Genomic DNA, 27,894 nt, shown 5'->3' on the forward strand with positions numbered 1-27,894 from the left:
CCAGATTCAGATGCCCCTCAGCAGTCAGTCATTAGAATGGAATTAGACACGGCACCAATATGCCTGCATGGTTTTTAGATGTATTCATGTAGATGCTGTTCCAGCCCCATAGGTTAGTTGTGGGCTCCTCATCACCCCCTCCCCCCCCCATCAACACACATACATGCCGTGCACGACTAGATTTGTGTCGGCTCCTCGTGTGCTGGAGCATGCTGGGAAACGTAGTCCCAGCGTTCCTCAGCACCCGAATGACACAGGCGGATTGAGAGGGATCCCAGCGTCTCGCCCGCCCGCCCGATTTCTGCGCACGCAGCGAAACAGATGGGACACGCTCATGCACCGTGACCTAATTACAAAGTTGAATCTGGGTAGTTTTCATTTTCATTTTTCACTTAATAATTTAGCTGCTGGGGTGGAACTGTAGGCCTCAGTCATCATCAAATTTTAAATAATGGCAATTAATTTATCGGCCTGTGCGTTTTGGTGTGGTAATTGATGAACAGGTTTCATACAATATAAGGCCTCGGCGAACATTTTCTTGCGGGACGGCTGATGCACCCTGATGAACATACTCAGAACTGGGCTTAAATCAAGTTGTTTCCTTTCCATCAGATAGGAGAGTGTTGGAGATCATCCATGCATCAGCAGCAGTCTCCCAGGTGTTCTGGCTGCGTGTGAACCTTTAGCTGGTCCTTACTGGACAGACAGGTCTCTCCTGGTCACTGAATACATCAGGTGTAAACAGAAACAGACAGGAATCATCTCACATGACTAGTGAAGTGTCTGTATCTTAGTAGAACCGCCTTCACACTGATAAATGCTCTGCGTTTCACAGTCCTCATCATTAGAGTTAACTCTGCCATCAGCAACAAATAATTACGAGGATCAAGAAGATGATGATCATCGTCATCATCATCATCATCATCATTACCACCACCCATTATTCCCCATCTCCGCTGCACACTCTTCCTCCTCCGTTTCTCTCTCCATCCTCCTCTCTCCTCCCTTGTCTCTCATTGTTATGCTACACCATGCTCAGAAGGCACATGGCTTCCCTCTCGCTGTGGGTGGCTGCTGACAGTTGGAGGCTGGGCTGGGTGGTGTGGGGTGGGGGTGGTGGAGGAGGAGGGAGTCAGGGCTGCAGGAGAAGCCCAGTGAGGGCAGTTGTTGGTGGGGAAGCCAGCTGTGCTGTCAGGGACGGGAGACAGTTCCTGGCCCGTGGCCAGATACCGCACACCGTACAGGCTAGGGGGCTTCTGTTTGTGTCTGTCCCTGGGTGAGAGTCTTTGTCTGTGTGTGTGTGTGTGTGTGTGTGTGTGTGTGTGTGTGTGTGTGTGTGAACGAGGGAAAGAAAGAGCAAAAGTGAGTGAGGGAAAATAAGTGAGGGAGGCTGAGTCAGGGACAAACAGACAGACTGTGGGAAATGTTTTCCCAGCAGCAAAACTATCACAGCTCACTCAAAACACTGATAAGTTCATTCGCAAAAATGCTCTAAAATTGTCTGTTTATATCTGCCGAAAGCACCCACACACACACATACCTGTCTTTAGCTCCCAAGTTACAGAGCTGATCTGAAGGCATTTCAGTGTTCGTGTCAGTGAATTTGTCTTGGGAGTGTATTCTACAGATCTGTTCCACTTAGAGGTGGTGTAACTGGCACGTGGCACCTTGTGTGTGTGTGTGTGTGTGTGTGTGTGTGTGTGTCTATGTGTGTGTTTACCCGATGAAGGCACCTGTGTATGCGGGCGCGTGCGGCATCAATAATGCACACGCGCTTCGGTCCCACTGACCGTCTCACTTTCCCATGTCTGCGGCGAGGGAGGAAGAAGGGGAGCCGGTGTGGGTGCTTCTTCACCATTGATTTTCCTTCCCTTTTGTTCGCCCCGTTCCTCTGCGTGTCTGTGAAAATAGATCATCTTTGTCCCATGGAGAGAGATGACCTCTTCCGCCGTCCGCTGCTCTCGCTCTAGTCTCTGTGCGCTCGTCTGGCCCCGGTGGTCCCCTGCTGTATGCGTTTTTGTGTGACTTTGTCATGAGCCGCCCCGACCCACCTTTTGGCGCGGTCTCTCAGGCCCTCTCTTCCTGCCAGTCACCAGCACGCCCCATGTGGTCTGAGATAAGAAAGGAGAGCGAGAGAAAGAGAGAGATTGAGAGAGAGAAAGAGAGAGATAAAAAGGGAAAAAAAAGGGAAAAGAGAAAAAAATGAGAACATGAGATAGAGCGTGAGGAGAAAAAAATGAGAACATTAGATAGCGTGAGGGAGGTGGTGCTGACACAATGGTGGCCCTGGGTGCAGCTCAAGAGCAGGAGCAGGAGCTTCTGATTGGTTGCCAGTTGGGATGAAAGAGCTCCTGATTGGCTGCCAGTGGGGTCGAGCAATGGAGCCAAGGATGTCTCCCCTCACATGGCCAAATCTGCCTCCGCAGATGGGTTAGGACCAATTTCTCACTCCCCCAGGCCCGGAATCAGAACCCACTCAGCCGTCACACCATTCATTTTTGGAGTCATAAAGAGGTTTGAACTAATCCATTAAAATCATAGGCCTACAGGATTCGTGTGTGGCTTGAATTGAGATTGATGTCACTTGCAACTGTAAGGTCACAAGTTCAATTCCCATGTGAATAAAGTATCAGGCCTAGTAAAAATACAATCATGCTGTAGTCATTCAGGATAAAAGTAGCCTAGCTACTGAATGTTTTCTGTTCCCTGGGGAATTGTGCATTTAATAACTCTTTTTAGATTTGTGCTCTGATCATTATCTTTCTTTGTCTCTGACTGTCCCATCTACTACAGCAAGTCTTTACAAGTCATTTGTGAAACACTTTGTTTGTCTTTAGCCATGGGGCCCTTTTCATGCGATTATCAGTTTGATAGTCAGTTCATATTAGCAATGCAACATGCTATCAGCATTGGCCAGCCTGTGTTATCAGCTGGCCAGGAATCAGTGCTATTAGCCCTGCTGTCGATACTAATGCTGTTAGCAGGAAGGTCGGGGCAGCAAACTCAGGCTCTTCGTCTGGACTCTATTAAGCTAGCAGTCCTATTATAATCAGGTGCTGAAAGCCTCGTTTCGGCGCAGCGCAGACGACTCCGTTACATTTAGGTCTACAGCCGGAAAGCATTTCATTAGCATTTATCATTTATGGAGTGTTGAGCTAGCTTCTGCCGCTACACCTTTATGCCTGATTATGCCTGAATGGAGTGACGTCAGAGAGGAGAGGTGAGGAAAGGCTGCTGTCACTGCTGGAATCCATTTTCAGGGCACACAGGCAGACTGTAGCCCAGTGTAGGAGATGTCTGCAGTAACACTGAGAAGCCCGTTTCATTTGGAGGTAGGCTACAGTGAATTTGTGAGAGACTGATTGTATCACCAAGTGTATTACTGACTATGTACTGAGGCATTACTGCTATAATGAATGATAATTCATCTGGAATTAAGCATACATTCAGCATTCAATATACACAAGCATGACACGCTGAGGGCCTTGGCTGCATCCATGTCTTTACTGAAAGAAGGCAGGCAGGGGGATTTGGTGGCTTTGCAGCTGTGCAGTAGATTGACTGTTGGGGATGTGTGTGTGCGTGAGTGTGTGTGTGAATGTGTGTAACTGACGTGTCAGCAGATCTCATTTGTCAAGCTTTAATGAGTCCTGAGTTGCTCTTTCTCAAATCTATCTACACACAAATTAAAAATGTAGGTATAGTATGCATGCACACACACACACACACACACACACACACACACACACACACACACACACACACACACACACACACACACACACAACACAACACACACACACACACACACACACACACACACACACACACACACACACACACCTGCTAAGCATCACACACACACACACACACCTGCTAAGCATCCCTCTGCTGTTATTGCCCCGAGGCAACCCAGGCAGCTCACATGTCACATGATATAATGAGTGTGGGGGAGGGGCGGTGGGTGTAACTTACTCAGGTGCCCAGGGGGTTCCCACAGGGAGAAAGCGCACAGAAGCCAATCTTACAGAAGAAACTCCCATTACCTACACACACACACACACACACACACACACACACACACACACACACACACACACACACACACACACACACACACACACACACACACACCTACCTCCTCTGACCTACATACTCAATCCATTACGAGCTGTTCTCACGTTCTTCTGTAGTAGTTCAGGTGGATTTTTCAATCCTCCTATCTGATATTGATGTTGCTTGGAGGAGAACATCTCAGCTCAGATCTGTTGAGGTGGCAGGTCAGCTGGCTCTCGCATGTGTAGTTGATAATTGTGTTTTCCATGTTCTTGCTGGAGGTGCTGATTCTGAAGTGTCACGGTAAAGAGAGGCTTCCTGCTCGATCAATTATATTGATCAACCAGTGCTTCTGATAGCCCAAGGTAGAAGTACAGTACTATGTGATTGTGTGATTGTGTGTGTGTGTGTGTGTGTGTGTGAGAGTGTGTGAGAGAGAGAGAGAGAGAGAGAGAGAGAGAGACAGAGTGTGTGTGTGTGTGTGTGTGTGTGTGTGTGTGTGTGTGTGTGTGTGTGTGTGTGTGTGCGCGCGCGCGTGCGCCTACCTGTTGTTGGAATAACACTGGCTAATTTTCTTTTTAGCCAACGCTGCGGCCTGTTATCCAAAGCAAGGTAACAGTAATGAGCCAGCTATACTGCACCTCCGCACACACACACACACACACACACACACACACACACACACAGAGGCCTCTGTGGCCTATCAGTCTCTCATCGACCCGTACCATCAGTGCGTGCCAACATCTGTGTCCTTCTGTGCCCCAGATCCACAGGGCTTGTTTTGTGCACTTCTTAACTTGTAGGTTGTGTGTGTGTGCATGGTGTGTGTGTGTTTTGTTTGTGTGTGTTGTGTGTGTGTGTGTGTGTGTGTGTGTGTGTGTTTGCAAACACTGGGTACACTGGGTCTTATTCAGAGAGGGATATATATATATATATATATATATATATATATATATATATATATATATATATATATATATAGAGAGAGAGAGAGAGAGAGAGAGAGAGAGAGAGAGTAGAAGGTAGACGAAGCCTGATGAGAGATGGAGGTGTAAAAGGAGAGGAGTGAGTTCTGCTTGAGGAGGTCTGTCTGCAGAGTAATGATGGCCTGGCAGCTCTATAGGACTTGTCTGGTTGTCATAGAGTAAAATATTATTTTGGTGGACACACACACACACACACACACTATTTGTGATCCTGTCCCTACCTGTATGCTTCCAGAGAGAGCTCTTTTTTTCCTCTCAAGGTAGTAAAAGCCACCATGGAGACAAAACAGGGGCAAAGCAAGATGAAATATCCTGCAGAGAAAAACTCTTCTCTTTGATCTACGCTAGACACATCTCAGCTCTTTTCCTCTCCCTCGCTCACTGCTAAACTTCAGATCAATAATCCTGCAGGGAGCTGCTTTTCACACACACACACAGCGTGACAATGACAAGTCTAACATCACATCCCTCTCTCTCTCTCTTTCCCCTCTCTCTCTCTGTCTCTTTCTTTGTCTGTTCCCTGTGTCCTTCTCTCCCTCTTCTCTTTTGCCATCTGTTTTTTCCCCTGGTTGTTTGTTCCATCATTTGTCTGAATGTGTGCATATATATATGTGTAATTGGATTTGTGTGTGTGTGTGTGTGTCTGTGTGTTCATGATGCATTGCATGTATATGTATATGCATATAAATGAAACCGTGTGTGTGTGTGTGTGTGTGTGTGGTGTGATGCATTCCTGCATGCATGCATGTGCAAATGGGTATGAACGTGTATGTGTCTGTCCACACTTGTGCTTGCTTACATGCCCATTTATATGTGAACCTTCCTACACTTCTCACCCCCCCCCCCATCTCCAACCCCTCATCTCCCCCTGACCCCACCTTCCTCCCTCTTCAGATCCCGAGCGTGGCGGGACGCACATGATCTCCACCGATGACTTGGAGTACCCGCGCGAGTACCGCTCGCTGGGCGGCGGCGGCCGGCGCTTCTCCAACGTGGGCCTGGTGCACACGTCCGAGCACCGGCACACGGTCATGGCCGCCCAGAGTCTGGAGGCGCTCAGCAACCTGCACAAGGTGGACATGGAGCGCAAGCGCGACGCCTTCATGGAGCACCTGAAGAACAAGTACCACCAGCAGCAGCAGCAGCAGCAGCAGCAGCAGCAGCAGCCGCACTCCCTGCCCCCGTCACCCTCGCCCTCACACTCCAGCATGAGGGAGCGGCCGCAGGAGAGGAGCGCCCGCGAGCAGGTACACACACACAGAGGCGCACACACACTCACACACACACACACACACACACACACACACACAACACACACACACACACACACACACACACACACACACACACACAAACACACACACACAAAGGTATTGTGTGCATGTAAACAACACACCCAGAGATACATACAAAGTGGACAAAATACAAACACCTTGTACAATCGTGCATGTACATGTGCAAAGCATACAAACACAGGCACAGTTACAGTGAAATGCTTCCATAAAAAGATAAAGTATAAGCATGGAGTTATAACCAGAAGTAGAGAATTGGATGATTCCCCCTCAACTTATGTAAGCAGAGAAAAATAACATCAAACATGCTACGCCCCCGAGGCAATAACAGACAGAAAAGTATACTCTCAATAAGCAAAACTCTCCTTTAGAGCATACATAGCAAACAACACTTTTGATTAACAACAAAAAACAAAAGACTAAAGCATATTGAGTTTTACAAATGAGCCAATACTTAGTAAACAGGAGAAGGTACAAATGACACAGGAGAAGAACAAACACTCTTTTGAGAAACTGGGAAGCTTTCCGCACTCACTCACTGCTTGAACCGCTGATTGTTTTACATAATGGAGTTCTTCAGTCAGCCAGGTTTATCAACCAGACTGGGAATGTGATATGTCGTCTGGGGAACCATGAGAAACACACACAGCAGCATACATTACACACTCTTTTATTTAGAATATATACGTACATCCACACACACAACAGCATACATTACACACTCTTTTATTTAGAATATATACGTACATCCACAACACAGCAGCATACATTACACACTCTTTTATTTAGAATATATACGTACATCCACACACACACACAGCAGCATACATTACACACTCTTTTATTTAGAATATATACGTACATCCACACACACACAGCAGCATACATTACACACTCTTTTCTTTAGAATATATATGTACATCCACATGCATGCATGCATGTATGTAGGTGTATTTTGCACACATAAGCACACACATTATCGTGCGCATATGCATTCTCCAATTTCCATACATACCGATGAGAACACATGCTGAAGCACTCGCACATTGCAATTGGACTACGCATCATCACAGGGGAGGACTCTGAGGACTAGTCCTACCTGTTCTCTACCTCCGTGAGAATGCTTTAGGCACACATATGGAAAGTGGATGAGATGACCATAAGCATATATGCAAAGTGGATGACTCTGAGCGTGTGACAGTGTGTGTGTGTGTGTGTGTGTATGTGTGTGTGTGTGTGTGTGTGTGTGTGTGTGTGTGAGAGAGAGAGAGAGAGAGAGAGAGAGAGAGAGAGGGAGAGGAATGATGCAGTGTGAGAGGAAGCGAGAGAGAGAGAGAGAGAGAGAGAGAAAGAGAAAGAGGAAGGGGGTTGGGTGAGAGACAGGTGGAGTCCACGGTTGCCAGGGCAACCCCTGCCTTATAAGGCAAGCGGTGATATCACATTGCAAAGGTCAGGCCGGGAAAAAGGGAGAGAGGGGGAGAAGAGAAAAGAACGATAGAGGGGGAGAAGAGAAGGAGAGAGCAGAGGAGGAACCGCTGGGAGCACAGACCACCGTTATTCCTCTCCACGCTCCTTCTCTGGGCTTTTGTTGTGCAACGCGCCGAGCGAGCGACCGTGGAACACGCTCCAGGGAGAGGAGGAAGAGGAGGAGGATGAAGAGGAGAGGGGAGGTGTAGATAGAGTCAGCAGAGCGAGCAAGGCAAAACGCAGCGTGGCACAGCAAAAGACGCCACTCAGACAGAGAGAGAGAGAGAGAGAGAGAGAGAGAGAGAGAGAGAGAGAGAGAGAGATAGAGAGAGAGCTCCCAGCCTCCCGGCGTCCGCGCCGCAGAAAGAGTTAAGCAGCCAGCCAGCAAGCCAGCTAGGCAGGCAAGCGATGCTGTAATGAAATAAATAAAAGAGTTTCCTTCCGTCACCGAGAGAGCGGGAGGGGTGGGAGAGAGGGAGAAAGGGAGAGAGAGAGCAGAGGACAGAGTGGAGAGAGGAGAGAGAGAGAGAGGGAGAGAGAGAGAGAGAGCAGCGCTGGAGGTGGTGGCAGGGGGTGGGGGGAGTGAGGGAGGGAGGATTCTGTGCACCTGACAGCCGGCTGGCGAAACTCACTGGTGAAGGCACTGGACTGGGGGTCAGGTGTGTGTACGTGTGTGCGCACGGCAGAGTCACACATCATCACCATCGCCGCTAAGTGCCAAGCCATCAATACCTAATCCAGCAAACAGGTGCGCTGCAGGTGAGGCTACGCTTGCGTGTTTGTGCTTGTCGGAGGGTTTGTCTTTGTAAGTATTGTGCTTTAAGTATTTGTATTGAACCTGTGTGGTTAGCATGTAATTATGTGTTCACGTATGGCAACGCATGTGTCTTCTATAGAATCTTTACCTTGAACTAGTTCTGTATTGTTTGTAAGGGAAGAGCTGTGTTGTGCATATGCGTTTGTGGATGTGCACGTGGAGGTAAACAGGTAGGGAAGGCTGGTGGAAAGCAGATGAGAGACAGGAAGAAAGAAGGAGAGAGAGAAAGAGAGAGAGAGAGAGAGAGAGAGAGAGAGAGAGAGAGAGAGAGAGACAGAGTGTGGTGGAGGAATAATGAGAGGTGAAAAGATCACGGCGAGTGAGAAACAGACAGAAAAAGTCAGAGACAGAAGGAGAGAGGGAGGCAGAAAGTGATGAAGGGGGCGAGAAAGAGAGGGTGAGAGAGAGGAGGGAGAAAAGAGGGAAAAAGAGAGAGAGTGGGAGAACGAGAGAGGAGGAAGGAGAAAGAGAGAGAGAGAGGAGGGAGGAAAAGGGAGAAACAGAGAGAGAGGGGTGGCTGTTTAGCATGCTGGTCAGGTGGTGTGAGACTCCAGTCGGCTCTGTTCTGTCCTTCTGTCAGCAACCCTGCAGCTCCCTCCTGCACAGATGCACCACAGGGGAGCTGTGTCTGTGTGTGTGTGTGTGTGTGTGTGTGTGTGTGTGTGTGTGTGTGTGTGTGTGTGTTTGTGTGTGTGTGTGTGCTGATGTGTGTTTGCCTGTGTGTACTGCAATTGTATGGCTTTTGATTTAAAAACAGCATTTATTTGGTTGTGCAGGTACTTATAAATTTATGTTTTATGGTTGCTGCATTAGGCAAAGTGTGTTTGTATGTGTGTGTGTTTGTGTTGTTTATCTGTTTGTATGAGCTCATGTGAATCAAAGATATTATGCGGAAGTGGCTGTGTGTGCCTCAGCATGTCTGTAAAGTGTTAATATGCTGGTAATATGTGCATTTCAATGTAGGTGTCCTTGTGTTTACATATAAACATGTTAGTGTGTTGACATGTCAGCTCTTGACAGGTCCGAGTATGAGGCTGAAATGTGGGAGTTTGCTTTTGTACCCATGATGCTCTGGGGCTGAGCTTTATGGCAGAAAGTGATAATAATTGCCCTGTTGACAGACTCCAGACAGAGTGCCCGGACCTTGAGCTTTGAACTGTTTTCTGAAGGTGTGCTGGGGTGTTATGGTGTCAGGATAATGAAATACGCAGTGTGGCTGTGTGTGTGTGTGTGTGTGTGTGTGTGTGTGTGTGGCTGTGTGGCTGTGTGTTTGAGTGTGTGTGTGTGTGTGTGTGCACCCGCATGAGTGTCACGATTAATTCTACACTGACAAATGACATATTTTGGGTCAGAAATGCCATGGCAACAGTATGGAAATACCTTAAGCCTGTCAGCTTTGAAATCAGAAATGTTCTGCTCTTACCTGTTATTTAGTCCACTTAGAGTCTTAGAGATAGTTTTGCACTCTTTACTGCCCTTTCACCAACCTACCACACACACACACACACACACACACACACACACACGCACACACACACAGCCACACTGCATATTTCATTATCCTGACACCATAACACCCCAGCACACCTTCAGACACACTCCTTTACTTCTTCAACTACACTTCCTCCCACATATACGGCATCCCATTGGCCTGAGACTCCGCCTCCTCAGCGCGTCGACCCTGTAGCACTTGTCTGGTTGTGATCCTCCCCTCTGCAGGAGCCTGACCCACTTCTGTAGCCCAGACCATGTTCCGTATCAGACAGGTCCGCACTCACCTCTCTATAGTATAGAGGATAAGACAGCTAGCAGACGAGGCGAAGCCCCGTGACACTGAGGAGGAGAGGAGAGGAGCAGAGCACTGTAAGACTCTGTGTGTGTGTGTGTGTGTGTGTGTGTGTGTGTGTGTGTGTGTGTGTGTGTGTGAGTGACGTATCCCACACCAGTAGCTGTGAGCAGTGTGGCTACAGGGATGACTGCAGGTTACTATTCTAGATGTTCTGCTCTCCATGCCGTCTTGCTGTTGAGGCGTCAATCTCTTTAGGATAGCGTCTTTCGTCTGCATCCTAACTGTAGGCGAGACTGCCGTGGCATTGCTATGAGAATATTTGAGAAGACTATTTCAATGCATAGCTTCTCCACGTTGCAACCATTGCATCTGTGTCATGCTATAGAATTGGTAGTCTTGAAACTTTTTCTTAAATGTATGAAAAAGGCAGAGCGGCAAGTCAAAAATGTTGCATTGTGACAGATCGATCTCAAGTGCTCGCTGCCAGTTAGGACAGCCTGCTTGATTTAAGCGTCAGCAATTTACTTTTGTCGTTTGCTTTTGTCGTTGGCACTTATTTGCGTAGCTTGCAGTTAGGACACAGTGTTAGCCACCGTTTTCATCAATTCCTTAAACAGCTTGAATTCCTTAGTCTTAGTCTAGACCACCTTATTAAATATTCAGTTTGCATGAGAGGGGGGCTGGCAGACTTCCCGAGTATTCCTGTGTATTTCTGTGAGTATGATAGTTTCTTAAGCACACACACACTCACACTGTTCTGTTAGTTGTCCTGTTCTTCAAAGTTGAGGAATCCAATTTTTGGGGGAAGGAGGGATGATGAGGAATATAGCATTGAATATAGTTATTACCTCCGCCAAGGAGGTTATGTTTTCATTGGGGTTTGTTTGTCTGTTTGTTTGTTTGTTTGTCTGTGTGTTTGTTCAAGCAAGATAACTCAAAAGTTTGGGAGTGACCGGATCACCGCCTGATCCAGGAGGCGGTTATGTTTTAAACATGGAGGTCTGCACTCTCGGAGTGCTTTTCTAGTTTTGCATGGCACACTTAATTTCTTAATCTGTCTGTCCATAGGTCAACACTGCCTCCTTACCAAGTTTCTTAAAGGTTTTCAGCAACTCACCCCCCCAAGTATACGTGTTTACCTTGGAAAAACAATTTTGAGCCTGGCTTTATTACACTATCTGCTTTTGTGTGTATGCAAATTAGAGCATTTTTAATGAGATAGGGCCTCATTTGCATATGTAAACATTAAAATATAAAAAACATGCAATACATTTTTTTCTCATCTTAACATAAGTAATCAACTCAGAAAGTTTCATGGTGATATCTATTATGTACATTTTTTACTCTATTCACCTGTACTGCCTCGCCTTAATTGCCTATTTATGCTAATTATGCAAATTGCCCAAAGTGCAACTTTAGGCAACCAAGTTGAATTCCACCCACTAGGCCTATAGATGACATTTCTGCAATAAAACTTTAGGGTACTCAACATTTCTGGGTTCATGAAATCACGACTAGACTAACACAGACACACACACGTGCACACACACACACACACACATATATACACACACATAGACACACAGACACACACTAGACACACAGACACACACACACAGACACACAGACACACACACAGACACACACACGCACGCACACACACACACACACACACACACATACACACACTTTCACACACACACACACACACACACACACACACACACACAGACACACACAGACACACACACACACACAGACACACAAAAGCACACACACACACGCGCTCGCGCGCACACACACACAGACATACACACACACAGACACACACACGCGCACACATACACACACACACACACAGTGGTCAGCCTGCAGTCTCTGCCCAGGGTATAGGCAGGGAGAAGAGGGGAATGAAATGGGAAAATTCATGGACCTGCTGCTGCTGCTGCTGTTGCTGCTACTGTATCTCCTGGCCCGATCCTGCTTTTCCAGCAGTCAGCCCATACTATGCCATACAAAAAGTCAGCCCATACTGTGCCATACAAAAACCCATTGATAGAAAAATCACAACCTGCACACAAACACACACACACACACACACACACACACACACACACACACACAAACACACAGACATGCACACACACAAACACACACACACAAGTGAGAGCAAGAGGAGCGAATTATATATTGTGAGAAAGGGAGGGTATCAAACAGAGAGAGCAAAGAGGAGAGAGAAGAAAGTCGATACACTGAAAGAAATTTGTTGAATTTTTCTGCGTCTGGGATGTCAGCCAGTGAACTGAAGAGAAAGGGACCAAGAGAGAGAGAGATAGAGAGAGAGAGAAAGAGAGAGAGAGAGGGTAAATGTGTTCCATTTGCTCTCACTGTTTGCTCTTAATTGAGGCAACGTCAGCTGATTGTGGGTCAATGAGGGGTTGCTTATTTGATTTGTGCTAATCTGCGGCCACCTTAACTAGCCAGTAATGGGCCCTACACACACTGCTGCCACGGAAGAGACCCTGTTGTCATGGTGATAAAAAATGCCGCTAGCCTGTAACAGTATCTCCTCCAGGTTAGCTGTGCTTGTTTAAGGTTTAGGTGACCATCTAGGGGGAATACTGTGTGTTTGCTCTGATGGATATTTGTTCGTTTTACAGTGCTTTTCTGAGAAATACATCTCAAATGGCCGTAGCATTTTATTATCAGTGCCTACACACTGGGGAATGTATGGTTATTTGTCTTTTCTTGAACGCTAACTTCCTCTCCAGTACTTTCTCATACACACACATTCACACAAGCACACACACACACACACACACACACACACACACACACACACACACACACACACACAGAGCCGAAAAAAACTTCCTAAAGCAACATCTCCTCGAGGAGTAGGGCTCTTAAGCCAGAAACATGAGAGATGGACTTCTAACTTCTCTTCTTGTTTTGTTTTTCAGCAACAACCAAACTACTGGAGCTTTAAGGTGAGAGATATCATTCATTTACCTCTCTCCCTCTCTCTCTCTCTCCTCTCTCTCTCTCTCTCCCTCTCTCTTTCCCTCTCTCTTTCTCCCTCTCTCTTTCTCCCCGTCTTTGGCCCTTTCTATTTCAGCATTGGCAACATACAGTAACTATGCTGTGCTTTTTGTATGTGTGTTTGGCATCTTTCCCTGGAGGTGTCAGCATGTTCTTCACTGCATTGTTTCAAAACCCATCCCTGGTTGCTCGAGCAGAACTCTGTTTCCCAAGGATATATATAAAAAAAATCACTACAGGAGCAATGCATCATTTCATATCATTGTCCTCCTGGCTGTTTAATTATGACAGAAAATACATCAACAAAAGGCCTCCTTACTGAGGCTCAACAAAACTTTAGCACTTAAGTTTGCTTAGCCCAGATGCATGGGGCTCCTGAGTCCACCTGGTTCTGTAGGGCACAGTTAGACATACATGAAGACCAGGAGCTGGAGAGTGGAGGGAAAGGTTTAGAAATCCTAAGATTAGCTAAAATAGATCATAGAAGTGTTATTGTAGATGCTTCATACTGTCACAAAATTAGTTTCACTTAAAACACCATTACCATAATAATATTGATGTAATAACTTATAAAGTCTCCACTGTCCCTGATTGTCGTGACAGCTCCCATTATATTTGTTCCCATGATAGCCTATTAGCATGTGGAATAGGCTGTTATGGCATCTAAACATTATGAAAACTGTCAAGACAATTATCCATAACATTATAACTGTTGTGTAATTTGACATTAACTGTCATGGTGACTGATGATATGATGTATAATCTGGCATGCCATGGTTATCTGACTTTTTGGGACTCAGAGTTAAAGTAAAGTGTCACCCAGTGTTTTATAATGAGCAGCATCTCTGGCTCATGACCATTCCATCTGCAATGTAGTTTTATTTATGCCAAATGCTGTCTGATGTCAAGCACACCGTGCAGGTGAGGGTTGTGAGGAGAGAATTACTCACTGTGACGAGGCTGGAAATCCACCACCACGTCTGTTTGATTCAAGCACAGCTTTTCAAAACTCTGTCAGCTCTAGTTAAAGCCATCTGTTGAAGGTTTTTTTCCACGGGTTTGGCGTGACTCATGAACATTTCCACAGCGTAATTCAGATCTGAAGTTTGATGGAACTAAGAATGCCATCTGCGTCAGTGAGGGTTTCATCATTCATTCTTCCACTTTCGTTCCACCCTGCTGATCCAGACTGCTAGAACGCTACAAACTAGGGCTGGAAAAGCAGCGCACAGCACCTCACACACACATCAGGTCCATAGCACAGTACCCTCCCCATCCACATACACACACACACATACACATCAGGTCCATAGCACACACAGAGACACACACACACACACACACACATCAGGGCCATAGCACCCCCCCTCCCATCCCACACACACACACACACATACACATCAGGTCCATAGCACACTCCCCTCCCCCCTTCCATCCACACACACACACACACACACACACACACACATTAGGTCTCACAACACTCTCCACACACATCAGGTCTTCTGGGTTCATGTGTGTGTGTGAGATGAGTCAGAAACAGGTCCATTTTGGACTAGAAAGGCTGTGATATACCAACCTTTTCTCCCAGCATCTGTGACTGAAACCAATATTGAAATTCAGTCTGCCTGCCACTTATTATTCCTCTACCATGGACCACTATGATAGGGGGAAAACATGGGGTGTGTGTGCTGTGTGTACCGCCTGTGTTTTTTCAAACTCTGTAAGCATTCTCTCTCTCTCTCTCCTTGTCCTACTGTCACCCCTGGCAGGCTCTAATTGAGTTGGTTGTTGGCTCTCAGTGGCGAGTCTGAATTAGAGCGCTATCAAACCCCTCCTTCAGCCAAGCTGCTCTTTTTTGTCCACTCTCTCTTCGCCTCGCATTCACTCTCTGGCCATTTGGCTATTTCTGTGCACTTCATTTTTTATTCATGCCGCATCTCTCTCTCTCTGTCTCACACTGTCTCTCTTTCTCTCTCTCTCTCTCTTTCTTTGTCAGTCTCTCTCTCAGTCTATCTCTCTCGCTCTCCCTCTCATTCTCTCTCTGTTTCTCTCTCTCCTTCTCTCGGGGTGCAAGTGCTCATTTGAATCTGCTTGGCCTCTCATCCCCGTGTCATCAGCGTGAACGCTAATCGCCCAATCTGGGACGTCTTGCCTCGAGTCCCCTTGAGAAGGACATTAAGCGTTTGCCGCTGACCTCCCAACTGGACCATGCTCCTCTGCACAGACTGTTGTCCATCAGCTGTTTACTTGATGCTACTGTGTAATGGAACACCACAGTAGAATAATGTGCACAACACATGCTGTGTGTCCTGGTGTGAAAATAATCAATGTGAATATGTCCTCTGAAAGGTTTGGAGCTCTGCTCTGTTCCCCAATCACCTTGTGCCGTTTGTCCAGTCTTTGAGCGTCATATGCATCTTTTCTCTTCTTTATCTTTCATAAAGTGTTTTCTTCCATCAGTGGCGGAGTACAGTAGATACAATTCACTTGTGCCTCACTTTGCTCGTGCACACACACACACACACGCGCATGCACACACACGCACACATGCACGCACGCATACACGCACGCACACACAAGCACGCACACACACACACACACACGCGCATGCACACACACGCACACATGCACGCACGCATACACGCACGCACACACAAGCACGCACACACACACACACACACGCGCATGCACACACACGCACACATGCACACGCATACACACACACACACACAAGCACGCACACACACACACGCCAGCATGCACACACACGCACACATGCACGCACGCATACACGCACGCACACACAAGCACGCACACACACACACACACACACACACACACACACATAGACACACAAACATGCACACACACACACACACACACACACACACACACACACATAAACATGTACACACAAAAAAGCCTGCAATTTTCCCCCGCTCCCTATTCTTTGACAAAACGAGTGACGCACATCAGCAAATAATCTCCTGCAATTTGCCAGAGCAATTTCAGCCCCTCGCTCTCAGAAAGGACTCTCTGTGGCGGCCAGGGCTGCAGACCCAGAGCAGAGGCTAGTGGACGGTGGACGATGACTTGGACCGCGCCAAAATAGAAGCCCATGTATCTCTCCCAAACAGACAGATAGGGGGTGCAACATTTTCTGGTTCCCTCTCCCATTAGCGCTTATGGTCAAATAGAGCAGAGAACTACATGCGGAGATGGAAGGTGTTGAGAGGAGATGAGGAGTGGAGGTGCTCAATGTATCATGAGGCAGAAATAGTCCCCATCAATCCGATGGAACTGATAGGTGTAGCGCTGGAGCAGGACCGTGGCAGAGATGGGGGTCAGTCTGGCCTCGCGTACGGGCCGAGAGACGGAGCGTAAAAAACAGGGGGATAGAGGTGAGATTACAGAGGAGCGCAGAGAGGACAGTGGTGTTAAACGAGTCGCCCCTTCCATCACACTATTTCTAATTGAGCGAGGATGCGTGATGGGTAATTGCCTTTGAGGGTCTCAGGCCGTTTCACACTGCTGTGGTTACAAATGGAGGTGCCTCCCCGGGGTGACTCCTGCACCGCAGGGTGCCTCCATCCTATCTGCCTTCCTGCCTCCAACCCCTCCTCCACCCTACCTGCCTTCATGCCTCCTCCTCCTCCACCCCTAACCCCCTCCACCCTTACATTCACAGAGACATTCAGAGGCTGAATATTAAATGGTCATATTCACGCAGCCAGTACGCAGTCTTCACATTATTCCAATTACTGCAGAGGAAACAGTGAATTGAATCTCCATGGCAACGGCTCTGATTCGGTAATGGCGTAATGTTTGTGGCCACAAAGCTCTATGTCAGGATCTAACAAGCGACCTCAGTCGTGTTTTAGTTGGCCCCCGGCATTGTTTCTGTGTACTACCGTTTTGAGGTTTATGTTTATCCCAAATTGTATGTGTGTGTGTTTTTTTTATTTGTGCGTGTGTGTGTGTATGTGTGTGTGTGCCATGGCATTTCTGGTATTGGTGAGGACAAATGATGCTATTAGTGCCACACTGAGGGTCATCTATCAGTGGCCGCTTGGCCTGCCGACTCCAGTGAGTGTGTATGTGTGTGTTTATGTTTTGGTCCGCATCTCTGTGTGTGTGTAGGTGTGTGTGTAGTATCCGTGTTGTCCTTGGCCGCCCAGTTCGGCGTGTCTGCAGGTGGCGCGTGACTGTGCGTTTGTTAATGGGGAGATTAATGGCAGAGTCCCAGATAAGACAACACAAGCGAGCCAGGCCGCCCGAGAAGAGAGTCTTTAAGAGTCTCACCATGCTCCCAAAGACCAGCTTATTCAGATGCAGGAAACGCCAAGCCCCACTATCACTCTCTGATTCCTCCCTCAGATGGCAATGCATTGTGGGAGCCCAGGGACCAACATTTTAACTCTGCTCAAGACCATATTATATTATCTGTTTTTTAAAGAATTTCATTGTGGATGGATGGCATTGTGCTTGTGACATTTGTCATTTAACATTAACATCGAACATTCTCTCCATTCTGTCCTGCGAACGTTCTCTCTCCTCTGTGTTATGATCACGCCATTTCTGTCCTCCTCCTTTCTTCATCCTTTTCTTTTCTCTCTCTCTGCCCATCAGAGTCGCAGTCCGAGGCACTCGCAGTCCACCCAGTCGGGCCTGGCTGACCAGGCCAGTAAGTTGTCACGCAAGGCTGCCGAAAGCACCTGAGACCATGTCCCCAGGCCGACCTCCCGCTTGTTTCAGCAGCTTAGTTTAGCTCCGCCAGAGCCTCCCACTCTCCTGGCCAGCTAGTCCAACTATGCCAGCCTTCAGGAGGGAGACACACACACACACACACACACACACACACACACACACACACACACACACACACACACACACACACACACACACACACACACACACACACACACACACACACACACACACACACACACACACACACACACACACACACAGACACACACACACACACACACACACACACACCCACACACACACACACGCCCACAATGACATACAAATGGTAAATTGGTAAGTGGAGTGCATTTATATAGCACTGTTCTACTCCTTCCAGTACTCAAAATACCATACGGATTAATTCCTCCTATTAAGCCATTCTCACACAGATGGCGAACCCACACACACATACAGTACATACACAAACACACCTACTGACATATGAACAATCACTAACAAAACTCACACTGGCACGCACACACACACACACACACACACACACACATTCAACTGATACATAAACTCTCACATACTATACATAGACCTGTTTGCTGTTTCTTCACACTCCTGTCTATTCCTGAAGCTGTTCTGCAGTCAAAATGGCACGCACGTCTGATGGTGCCCTGTGCACACAGCTTCACACTCACCTGTGGAGACCATGCCAGGCACATCTGCTCACTCTAATTGTTTTCTGAGCACATCTGCCACTCCTATGGCCTGCAGCCTGTGGATTAGTAATAGGCTCAGCCAAGCTCCAGGAACACTTGTATGGACACAGATTCACATGTGTGTCACAATACACACACACACACACAAACACACACACACAGGCAGACACACACACACACAAAAAACACACACCACACACACACACACACACAGACAGACAGACACACACACACACAGACAAACACACACCACACACACACACAGGCAGACAGACAGACACACACACACACACACACACACACACACAGCACACACACACATATATTTTCCTCATCCCTTGTTGTCTTCCTATACACCCCACATACAGTGCAATCTGCATTCTAAAGTTTTCCACATTTAGTTATTTTTCAGACTGATGTTAAAATGGATTCTATTTGTTTTTTCTAATCAATCTACACACAATAAGCCACAAGGGTCGAGAGAATTGTCCGTAGACCTGTAAAACAGGTGAGAGAAAGTGGAATAGAACATTATGTCCAATATTTTAATATGTTGGTTTAATGTGCTGCATTGGGCCCAATATTCCAATTTGTGGTTTAATGTTCTGCATTTCTCACTAGTGGGTCACTTTGACACTAAAATTATGATTCTACGTCTGCATCATGACCCTGTATGATATCTGTACAGTTCTTTTAAACATGATAATGTAAGGCGCCAGAGTGGATATCACTTGTTGTTGTCTTTTCTGCGTCAACAACCATTTTCATCATTGATTAAGGTAGACTGGATGTCTCCTGGCTTGGCCACTGTTACTGTATGATTATCTATTCTCTGCTGTTGGGTACTTAAACCCTGGATAAGTCTGTGTCGAGACGCATATTCTGGAGTATGCTGTGCTACGTGTGTGCCTCTCTCCTGTATACAGCCAAATTAAACTCTGCATCTTGATTGTACTTCTTTGTGACTGGATCTCATATTTCACTTTGGTATGCAACATTTTTACCAACACAGGGTTGTGTGAAGACACAGATCTGGGTAAGGATACAATAACATTAACAACCAACAGTCTACCTAGATCAGCCAAACTGAGTAATCCGGGACGAAGGGCCTTGGTCAGACAGATAACCAAGGACCCAGTGGTCACTATGAATGAGATCTAGAGTTCCTTTGAGAGGATGAGAGAAGCATAAAGAAGGACTGGAATGTTGGAGTATTGTATGTAGATTAATGAGAAAAAAATGAATTGAATCCATTTTAAGATGAGTCTGAAACATAACAAAATGTGGAAAACTTGAAAGGGTCTGAAAACTTTCTGGTTGCACTGTACATTTCATTACTCCTTGCGAAGAAAACCTTGCGATATGTGAAATGTGAGTTCAGTCAGCCATCCCAAGTGACTTTCTCTCTGTGAATCACGGTGCAAAGTGAACTAAGCAGCACACAACAGCTCCTTGAAGTCTTCAAAGACATCTGGAGAAGGCCGTTTAGGGAGGATGTCTGCTTCCCTGATGGTGACTGTCTGGGTCACTCCACAGTATCTTCCTCAGCATTTTTAGTTTTCGATTTTAGCTTCCATAAACTGAGCTGACAAGTAGCCTCGACTGTTTTCATGAGGAAAAGCAGGTCACTGAAAGTTCTCCCTCTACTTTGTCACACAAAGCTGAGTGAAATGTTCTCCTTTACTTGTCCATGATCTCTCTCTGTTCCCTCCTTTCTCTCTCTCCATCCATCCATCCATCTCTCTCTCTCTTGGCCGCTGGTCCCCTACTGAGAGTGGCGTGCTGAGGTGCTAAGCTGATAAGCGCAGGTGCCAGACACCGACCGGCCTGCTGGGGCTCCTCAGCTCTGCTATCCACTGTAGGGGTGGAGGTGTGTGAGGAGGGATGGAGGTGTGTGTGGTGGGGGTGGTGTTGGTGTGTGTGTGTGTGTGTGGGTTGCTGAGGTGATGAGCTCAGCAGTCTAGTAGAGATGGAACAGCAACAGAGGTGCCAGTGCCTGTGAGGAATGGAGAGAGAAAAAGAGAGAGAGAATGAGAAAGATAGAGGGATAGAGAGAGAACAAGAGGAAGTTAAAACACAAGCAGCCGTCCATTCTCTACACGTCTTCTCCTCATCGATCGTCGTGTCTCTATCCATCTCTCCCGGCGTGTATCCACCTTTCTTCTTTTTCTTCTATCTCTCTCTGTCTGTCCATCTATCTTTTTAAACTCTATCACTAGACACTCTATCACTATTCTTTAGCTTCTTCCTCAGTGTATGTCCTTGCACATTTTTCTCCCATTATTAACAAAAACAACACCATGTTTCTTTTTTAACCAGTTTCTCCTCTCCTTTCTCTCTCTCTCTCTCTCTCTCTCTCTCTCTCCTCTCTCTCTTCCCCAGGCGTGCTGTTCCTGCAGTTTGGTGACGAGACACGACGCGTGCACATCACACATGAGCTGACCAGCATGGAGACGCTGCACGCGCTCATCGTGCACATGTTCCCGCAGAAGCTGACCGCCGGCATGCTCAAGTCGCCCAACACGGCCATCCTCATCAAGGACGAGGCGCGCAACGTCTTCTACGAGCTGGAGGACGTGCGTGACATCCAGGACCGCAGCATCATCAAGATCTTCCGCAAGGAGCCCATCTACGCCTCCTACCCAGCCTCACACCTCGCCAACGGAGACCTACGGGTAAGTAGGGGGAGGTGGGTGATGGAGTGCTTATAGGCCCTTTCAAGAGAGTTCCATTATCAGCATCATAGTTGGCCCCACAAGGCTTCCGTTTTAACATTCCATATGTTATCTTAAAGGAGAATTCCGGTGTGATATTGACCTAAAGTGTATTGAAACATGTCTCATAGCCCATCTGGCTTGTCCCTGCACTCCAAAATCCTAGTTAGCCCGATGCTACCAACAGCTTTTTCAATGAGTGGTGCCGGATAGGGACCATGCAAATAAATCACTGTTTTCTCATAAATGGATCTCCACACTTCATTGGTAGACTTCATGACATTAAAGCGAGACGGCTTTGTTCTTCCCCAACTGGAATCCATGCATTTCCACAAAATCTGATCCCTTATCATACCTGCTTAGTTCATTTCGACGATGACTAAATTCAAACAGCTAAACTTGAAGATACTATCTTTATATCTCGTCTTGTGTAAACTACCAGTGCTTTTCAAAGCGTTTTAAATGTCAGGGCCCTCGGAAGTCTACCATGCATTGAGCCTAAATAAATGGGTGTAAAACAGTGATTTATTTGCATGGCTAGCCCGATGCGAAGCACCACTATTGAAAAAAGCTGTTGGTAGCATCGGCTAAGCGCCAAATTTTGGAGTGCAAGGGGACAAGCGAGATGGGCTATGAGACATATCGTTCACAAATGGATCAATATCCATTCTCCACTACAGAGGAAGTAGATTGGGAACCAAATAGAATGTTCAAGCATCATTTTGTTTTTATTGTTGAAAGGGTCTATAGAATGGGTCTATAGTGGAAATGGGGTCTAAGAAGAACTGAGGTTCATATTAAGAGGACTGATGAGGATTTAAGGGGCAGATTTATATTGCCGTTCCCATTTAAGCGGGGTTCTGCAGCTGAGGCCCGAGGTCTGGATGGGGTCTGTATTAAAATAACTGGATAAGATGGCTGATGAAGGTTTGAGGAGCAGTATGTTTTGAATATGGGATGGTTTAGTTGCAGCCTTTGTAAGACTCCTACACAGCCTCGCTCCGTGCCGATGGGACCCCTTGGGTGGTGAATGGAGAGTAGGGGCTGCTCTGGGTGTGGTTTATGGATGGGGCTGTTTATAGAAGTGATGTTTATAGGTGGGGGTTTGGTATGTATTAGGAGGATGGATGAGGGTAGAGAAGGCAGGTTTATATAGTGTGTGCAGGTTTAGTGGTTGTGATGGTTGTAGAAGTATACAGTAGTGGGCCTTTGGGTGAGGTGAAAGATTAAGGCTGGTGAGTTGGTTATAGTTCTGGCATGACCTCTGTACTTGAAGGAAAGACCTCTCCCCCCACCAGGCACAAAACAACTTTATGAGGTGAATGATAGATTGTGTTGTGTTTGGAGGGAGTGGATGAGTGCACTGTTTTCGTTGCTGCCCATGGGCTCTCCGGTGCTCCTTGTCATTTATTGGCTCATTGGAGTCCCAATCGAGGCATAAAGCTTCACACAATCAGCTGGTCATTTCCCTGCCTCTGCCTTGGGCGCCGGGTGCAGTGGCCTTAATTCCTCTCTGTTTATGATCAGTTAACCTTCCACAGCACCAGTGTGATGTCAGCACACCTCCTTAGTGCCACTTCCACTGAGGTCATTGTGACTCCTGTGAGATGAAGGGGCCACGGTATCACCTGTGATCGCACTCTCTCTCTCCCTGTCAAACAGGTGCCATCGCACATAATTGACTATTATGAGAGACAGAAATGGCTCCTTTCTTGTTAGTATATATCGTGGTCTATAGACAGTATCACTAACTGCTGCTAACTAGATACTGCATATTGCTAAATATGTATCCTGATCTGAAATGTGTGAGGGTGTCAGGCGGCAGTGCTGTTCAAAGTAATGGTGTAAACACCACACAATTTACCACGTAGCTCACACAAACAGTGATCACAAAACTCATGAATTCTAAATGGGGGGTTTTGGAAGACGGATTGTGGCTGGAGGAGTCAGCGCCGGTTAGCACGCGGCGTTAATGCGCGGAGCCGTGGCTCCATTTAATCTGCCCAGAAGGATGTGTGGAGGACAGTACGGCTTAATAAGTGGATCAACAAACACTGGGTTATGAGTTCAGCTCCCAGAGGCTTGGCATCGCCGCGTGCGCGTTCTGCGACTCTCTGAACGGCCGGTTGTTTACCGCCGTCGCCTAGAGCTTCAAAGCAACAGCACTTACTATTCGTCCAGGAGTCCCGAGATTGTTCACTTTGAAACGCAATCGTGTTCAAGGCTCACTTTGTTGTTCGACTGTTTCCTCTTCTAACGCCGGTTTCTATTTCATTCTGAGCGAGGGAGGGGTCTCTCTTTTTCATGCGCTCCTGAGTCTGTCCAACCGCTTCCTTGAAGTGGAGTTATGCGCTAATGAGCCGCATTTTGCATGCTGATGTGTGTGTGTGTTTGTGTGTGTGTGTTTGTGTGTGTGTGTGTTTGTGTGTGTGTGTGTATTTTATTATTATGTGTGAATAAGTCTGTGTAAGTGTATAACGGTGGGTGTACGTGTGTGTGTGTGTCCACAATTTTGCTTTGGACACACATATCTTTGTGTTTGTGTGTGTGTGTGTTATTGGCAGGAGTTGTTGCAATGCTTCAGCTATGCTTGTCAATCACATTGACAGAGGAGATGAGGGGGGAGAGGAGAGGAGGTTACTGATAACACCCCAAGGAAAAGACACTGAATGAAAGACTTCCCAAGGCTGAAAGAGTAGGGTTAGCAGAGGAAAGCTGATAAACAAGTGAGCACAGACATATTCACTACAAACCGAGGAGAGCCTTGCAAACTTTAAAAGCCCGTGCTTTTTTTTGCAGGGCAAAAATCTATCTCTCCAAAAACCTTTTTAGATGGAAAAAAAGAGCAGACATGAAAAAGTCAAGTGATCTTGAAAGAGTATGAACCGCCGTTATGAAGAGAGAGAGGGGGAGGGATGAAAGGATCATGTCTTAGATGAGAACGGAGGAAGTGAATGAGTGGGGATATGCAGGGAGGGAGTAGTAGAGTGAACATGTAATCCTGTGTTCTGCCGGAGGTTCAGTCTGACGGGAAGGGTGGGGCGGGGGCTGAGATCTGTGGAGTTGAGTTACAGCGGGATAAAAAAGAACGAGGGAAAAAGAGAGATGGAGGGAGGAGAAAAGGGAGGGGACGAGGCAATGGAGGACAAAAGGATCAGAGTGTCAGTTTCTGTCATTCACTCGGAGAGTCCTTCTGTGCACTTCCCAGCAAAAACCTGTTTGCTTGTTTTGTCTTTCTTCTTCTCTCACTCGTTAGCAACAGAGACCTACTGTATGGATCATATCTGTAGTGTGGGCTTCTTACAAACTTGTCAAAGATCATGTAGTAAAAAATATATTGTGATGTTAGTGTTTGGATGTTTTGTGCGGTGTGTGTGTGTATTTTTGTGTGCGGTTTGGAAGAAAGAGCAGAGTCTTTGTCTTTTGTCAGAAAAAGTAAGATGCACTTCTGACTGTGTTTCATGACTTCATGTGTGTTTGTTTGTGTGTGTGTTTTGTGTGTGTGTGTGTGTGTGTGTGTTATCTGTTGTGTGTCACAGCGAGAGATGGTGTACACCTCCCGCGAGTCCTCGCCCACGCGCCGCCTCAACACACTCCCCTCGTCCTCGTCGGCCTCCCCCCCCTCCAACTCCCCGGCTCGCTCCCGCCTCTCCTACAGTGGCACCACCGGCCGCCCGCCCTCCTTTCCCCCGCACCCCCACGCCGGGGGTCACCACGGCGGCCACCCCCACCACGGCCCCCAGTCGGCCAACGCTGCCCCGGGCCTCTCCCACTCGCCCAGCGCCATCCTGGAGCGCCGCGACGTCAAGCCCGACGAGGAGGTGTCGGCCAAGAGCCTGGTGCTGCTCAAGAACGAGGGCCTGTACGCTGACCCATACAGCCTGGTTCACGAGGGCCGCCTGAGCATCGCGTCCACCCAGTCGCTGGCCGCGCTGTCGGGGCCGCTGGACCCGCTGGGCCCCACCGGCTTGTACCGGCGTGGCTCCATGCGCTCGCTCAGCACCTACTCCGCGGCCGGCCTGCAGGGCGGCGATATGGATGACCCGCTGTACCGGCCCGGTGCGGGCATCTACACAGACACCTACGCCACGCTGGGCTTCCGGCTGCCGCCGTCCTCGCCGCAGAAGATGGCGTCAGACGGGCCGGCGATGAGGGACCGCGACGTGTTCTCCAGCCCACCCAGCCGCGCCTCACCCGTCCGGCAGAGCTTCCGCAAAGACTCGTCCTCGTCCATGTTTGTGGAGAGCCCCAAGTCCAGGCCCAGCTCTAGCTCCGAGCCCCTCAGCCTGCAGAGCGCCAACTCCCCACTGGCCGGCAACGAGACCGAGACGCGGTATGTGATTCTGTGCTTTTCTTACGTGTGTGTGTTGTTTTGTGTTTTTGTTTTGTCTACCAATATGTGTCTGTGTTTATGTGTCTATGTGTTATGAGTGTCTGTATCTCCGTGGCTAGACCGAGCTGCTAGACTTGTTTGAGCTGTTAGAGTTGTTATCTCAGTATGAATACAAATGTGATTGCAAATGAAATGTGAGCAACTCACAGTTTCTTTCACTACGTATTTCCAAATGTATTCTTCTGTCTGCTTGTATGCTGATTACAGTGAATATTGCAATGTATTTGTGTGGATATGTGTGCTATTATAGGGATCGTATGGAGGCTATGGAGAAGCAGATTGCCAGTTTAACTGGTCTAGTGCAGAGCGTGTTGACCAGAGGCCCGGACAGCGACAGCACGTAAGCCCACCACAAAAAAAAAAAAAACACACTGCTCTGTTATATCACTCACTGCATTCCTGTATCACAGTTTTAGTTCTTTATTACTACTCTATTTTTGTTTATAGCCTTCTTCCTGTATACTCTCTTGGTTACATTGGTCAACTGTAGCTGTTCTTACAGTGTACATTTTCTTGTTATTATCTCTAGGTTAATCTGGGTTGATTTAATGTAGTACGGTGCTGATCTATGTAAAAAAAAAAAAGTCTAGTGCTCTTTCTAGTCTATGTAGTGTTGCTAAAGAGGGCTGGCCCAGTTCTGAGTTCAGTTTTTTACTAGAGTCAATGCAATGTATATACTGTGTCTGAGTGTACTGTATCGTCCAGTGGCAGTAATCTGCTTGTAGTGGTATAGTCCAGTGTCAGTACTCTGCCAGTAATAGTGCAGTATCAATACTCTACTGTAACTGTAGCAGTATAGTTTCATGCCTGTAACTGTATAGTCCAGTGTTACTGATCTGGCTGTAGTAGTATATATAGTCTAGTGTTAGAACTCTGGCTGTAATAGTATAGTCCAGTGTTAGTACCCTGGCTGTAGTAGTATATATAGTCCAGTGTTAGTACTCTGGCTGTAGTAGTATATGGTGTTAGTACTCTGGCTGTAGTAGTATATATAGTCCAGTGTTAGTACTCTGGCTGTAGTCCAGTGTTAGTACTCTGGCTGTAGTAGTATAGTTTAGTGTTAGTACTCTGGCTGTAGTAGTGTATATAGTCCAGTGTTAGTACTCTGGCTGTAGTAGTATAGTCCAGTGTTAGTACTCTGGCTGTATGATCCTCAGGTGCGGCCTGCTGCGTCTCTGCATGATGGCGGGCTGCCCTCCGGACCAAGGGGTGGAGTTTTCACGGCCCTTCCCTTTCTCTTCCAGCGAGAAGACGGAATCAGCCAGCGACGGCTCGGCCACAGGAAGTGAGTCACACCTGTGTTCTCTGACCCCTGTGACCCCTCTGACCTTTCCACCACACACTGCTGCTCCAGGCCAGGCCCCTGGAACCCAGTCACTGATTTCCCCTCCAGTAACAGTCACATGGGCTTTACTGAGGCATGCTGGGAACTGTGGTTCCTTTCTTCACCCACTGCAGTAGAAGGCTAAAAAAAATAGTGGACTGGCAGTTCATTGCACTCAGTCTCTTTTTGTCTTTCCCCTCCTTGTTGCCTTCTTCTCCCTCTCTCTAAGACATCCCCCCCCCCTTGCCATGCTTTTCCTTGCACCGTGTCCAGATTGTTGTCCAGTGGCCTGGCCTCCGAGGTAATGTTCTGGTAGATTGTAGTAGTGATATGCATCTGGTCTGTTGAACTCCTCCCTGAACTGACCGTGCAGACTCCTCCTTCTCCCTCCTGCCCGTGGACTACAGAGACCCTTTCCCCTGCCTCGACTAAATCCTCTTTATTTTCCTTTTCATAATTCAGTTCTCTTCTCTTATTATCATCCTACTTATTTATCTACTCCTGTATTGCAGCTCGCCGTCACAAGAGGAAAGGTAGCTCTCAAATCTCAGCCACTGTCTGGACTAGTGTTTATTTTGTTGTTTGTGTGTG

The 27,894-nt window shown here is 47.3% G+C and overlaps 1 protein-coding gene across 1 annotated transcript in view; it reads left to right on the plus strand.

Moving 5' to 3' along the window:
* si:ch211-278a6.1 (SRC kinase signaling inhibitor 1) overlaps window positions 1–27,894 on the plus strand; it is a 106,681-nt gene that overhangs the window by 52,305 nt on the left and 26,482 nt on the right. Inside the window, 10 exon segments of the mRNA XM_048245484.1 lie at window positions 4,639–4,668; window positions 5,937–6,289; window positions 13,371–13,397; window positions 18,082–18,168; window positions 18,170–18,236; window positions 21,213–21,547; window positions 25,126–25,919; window positions 26,230–26,319; window positions 27,137–27,264; window positions 27,816–27,836. Coding sequence (XP_048101441.1) covers window positions 4,639–4,668; window positions 5,937–6,289; window positions 13,371–13,397; window positions 18,082–18,168; window positions 18,170–18,236; window positions 21,213–21,547; window positions 25,126–25,919; window positions 26,230–26,319; window positions 27,137–27,264; window positions 27,816–27,836 — 1,932 coding nt within the window.

The sequence above is a fragment of the Alosa alosa genome, chromosome 6 (assembly GCF_017589495.1).
Source record: "Alosa alosa isolate M-15738 ecotype Scorff River chromosome 6, AALO_Geno_1.1, whole genome shotgun sequence".
NCBI lineage: Eukaryota > Metazoa > Chordata > Actinopteri > Clupeiformes > Clupeidae > Alosa > Alosa alosa.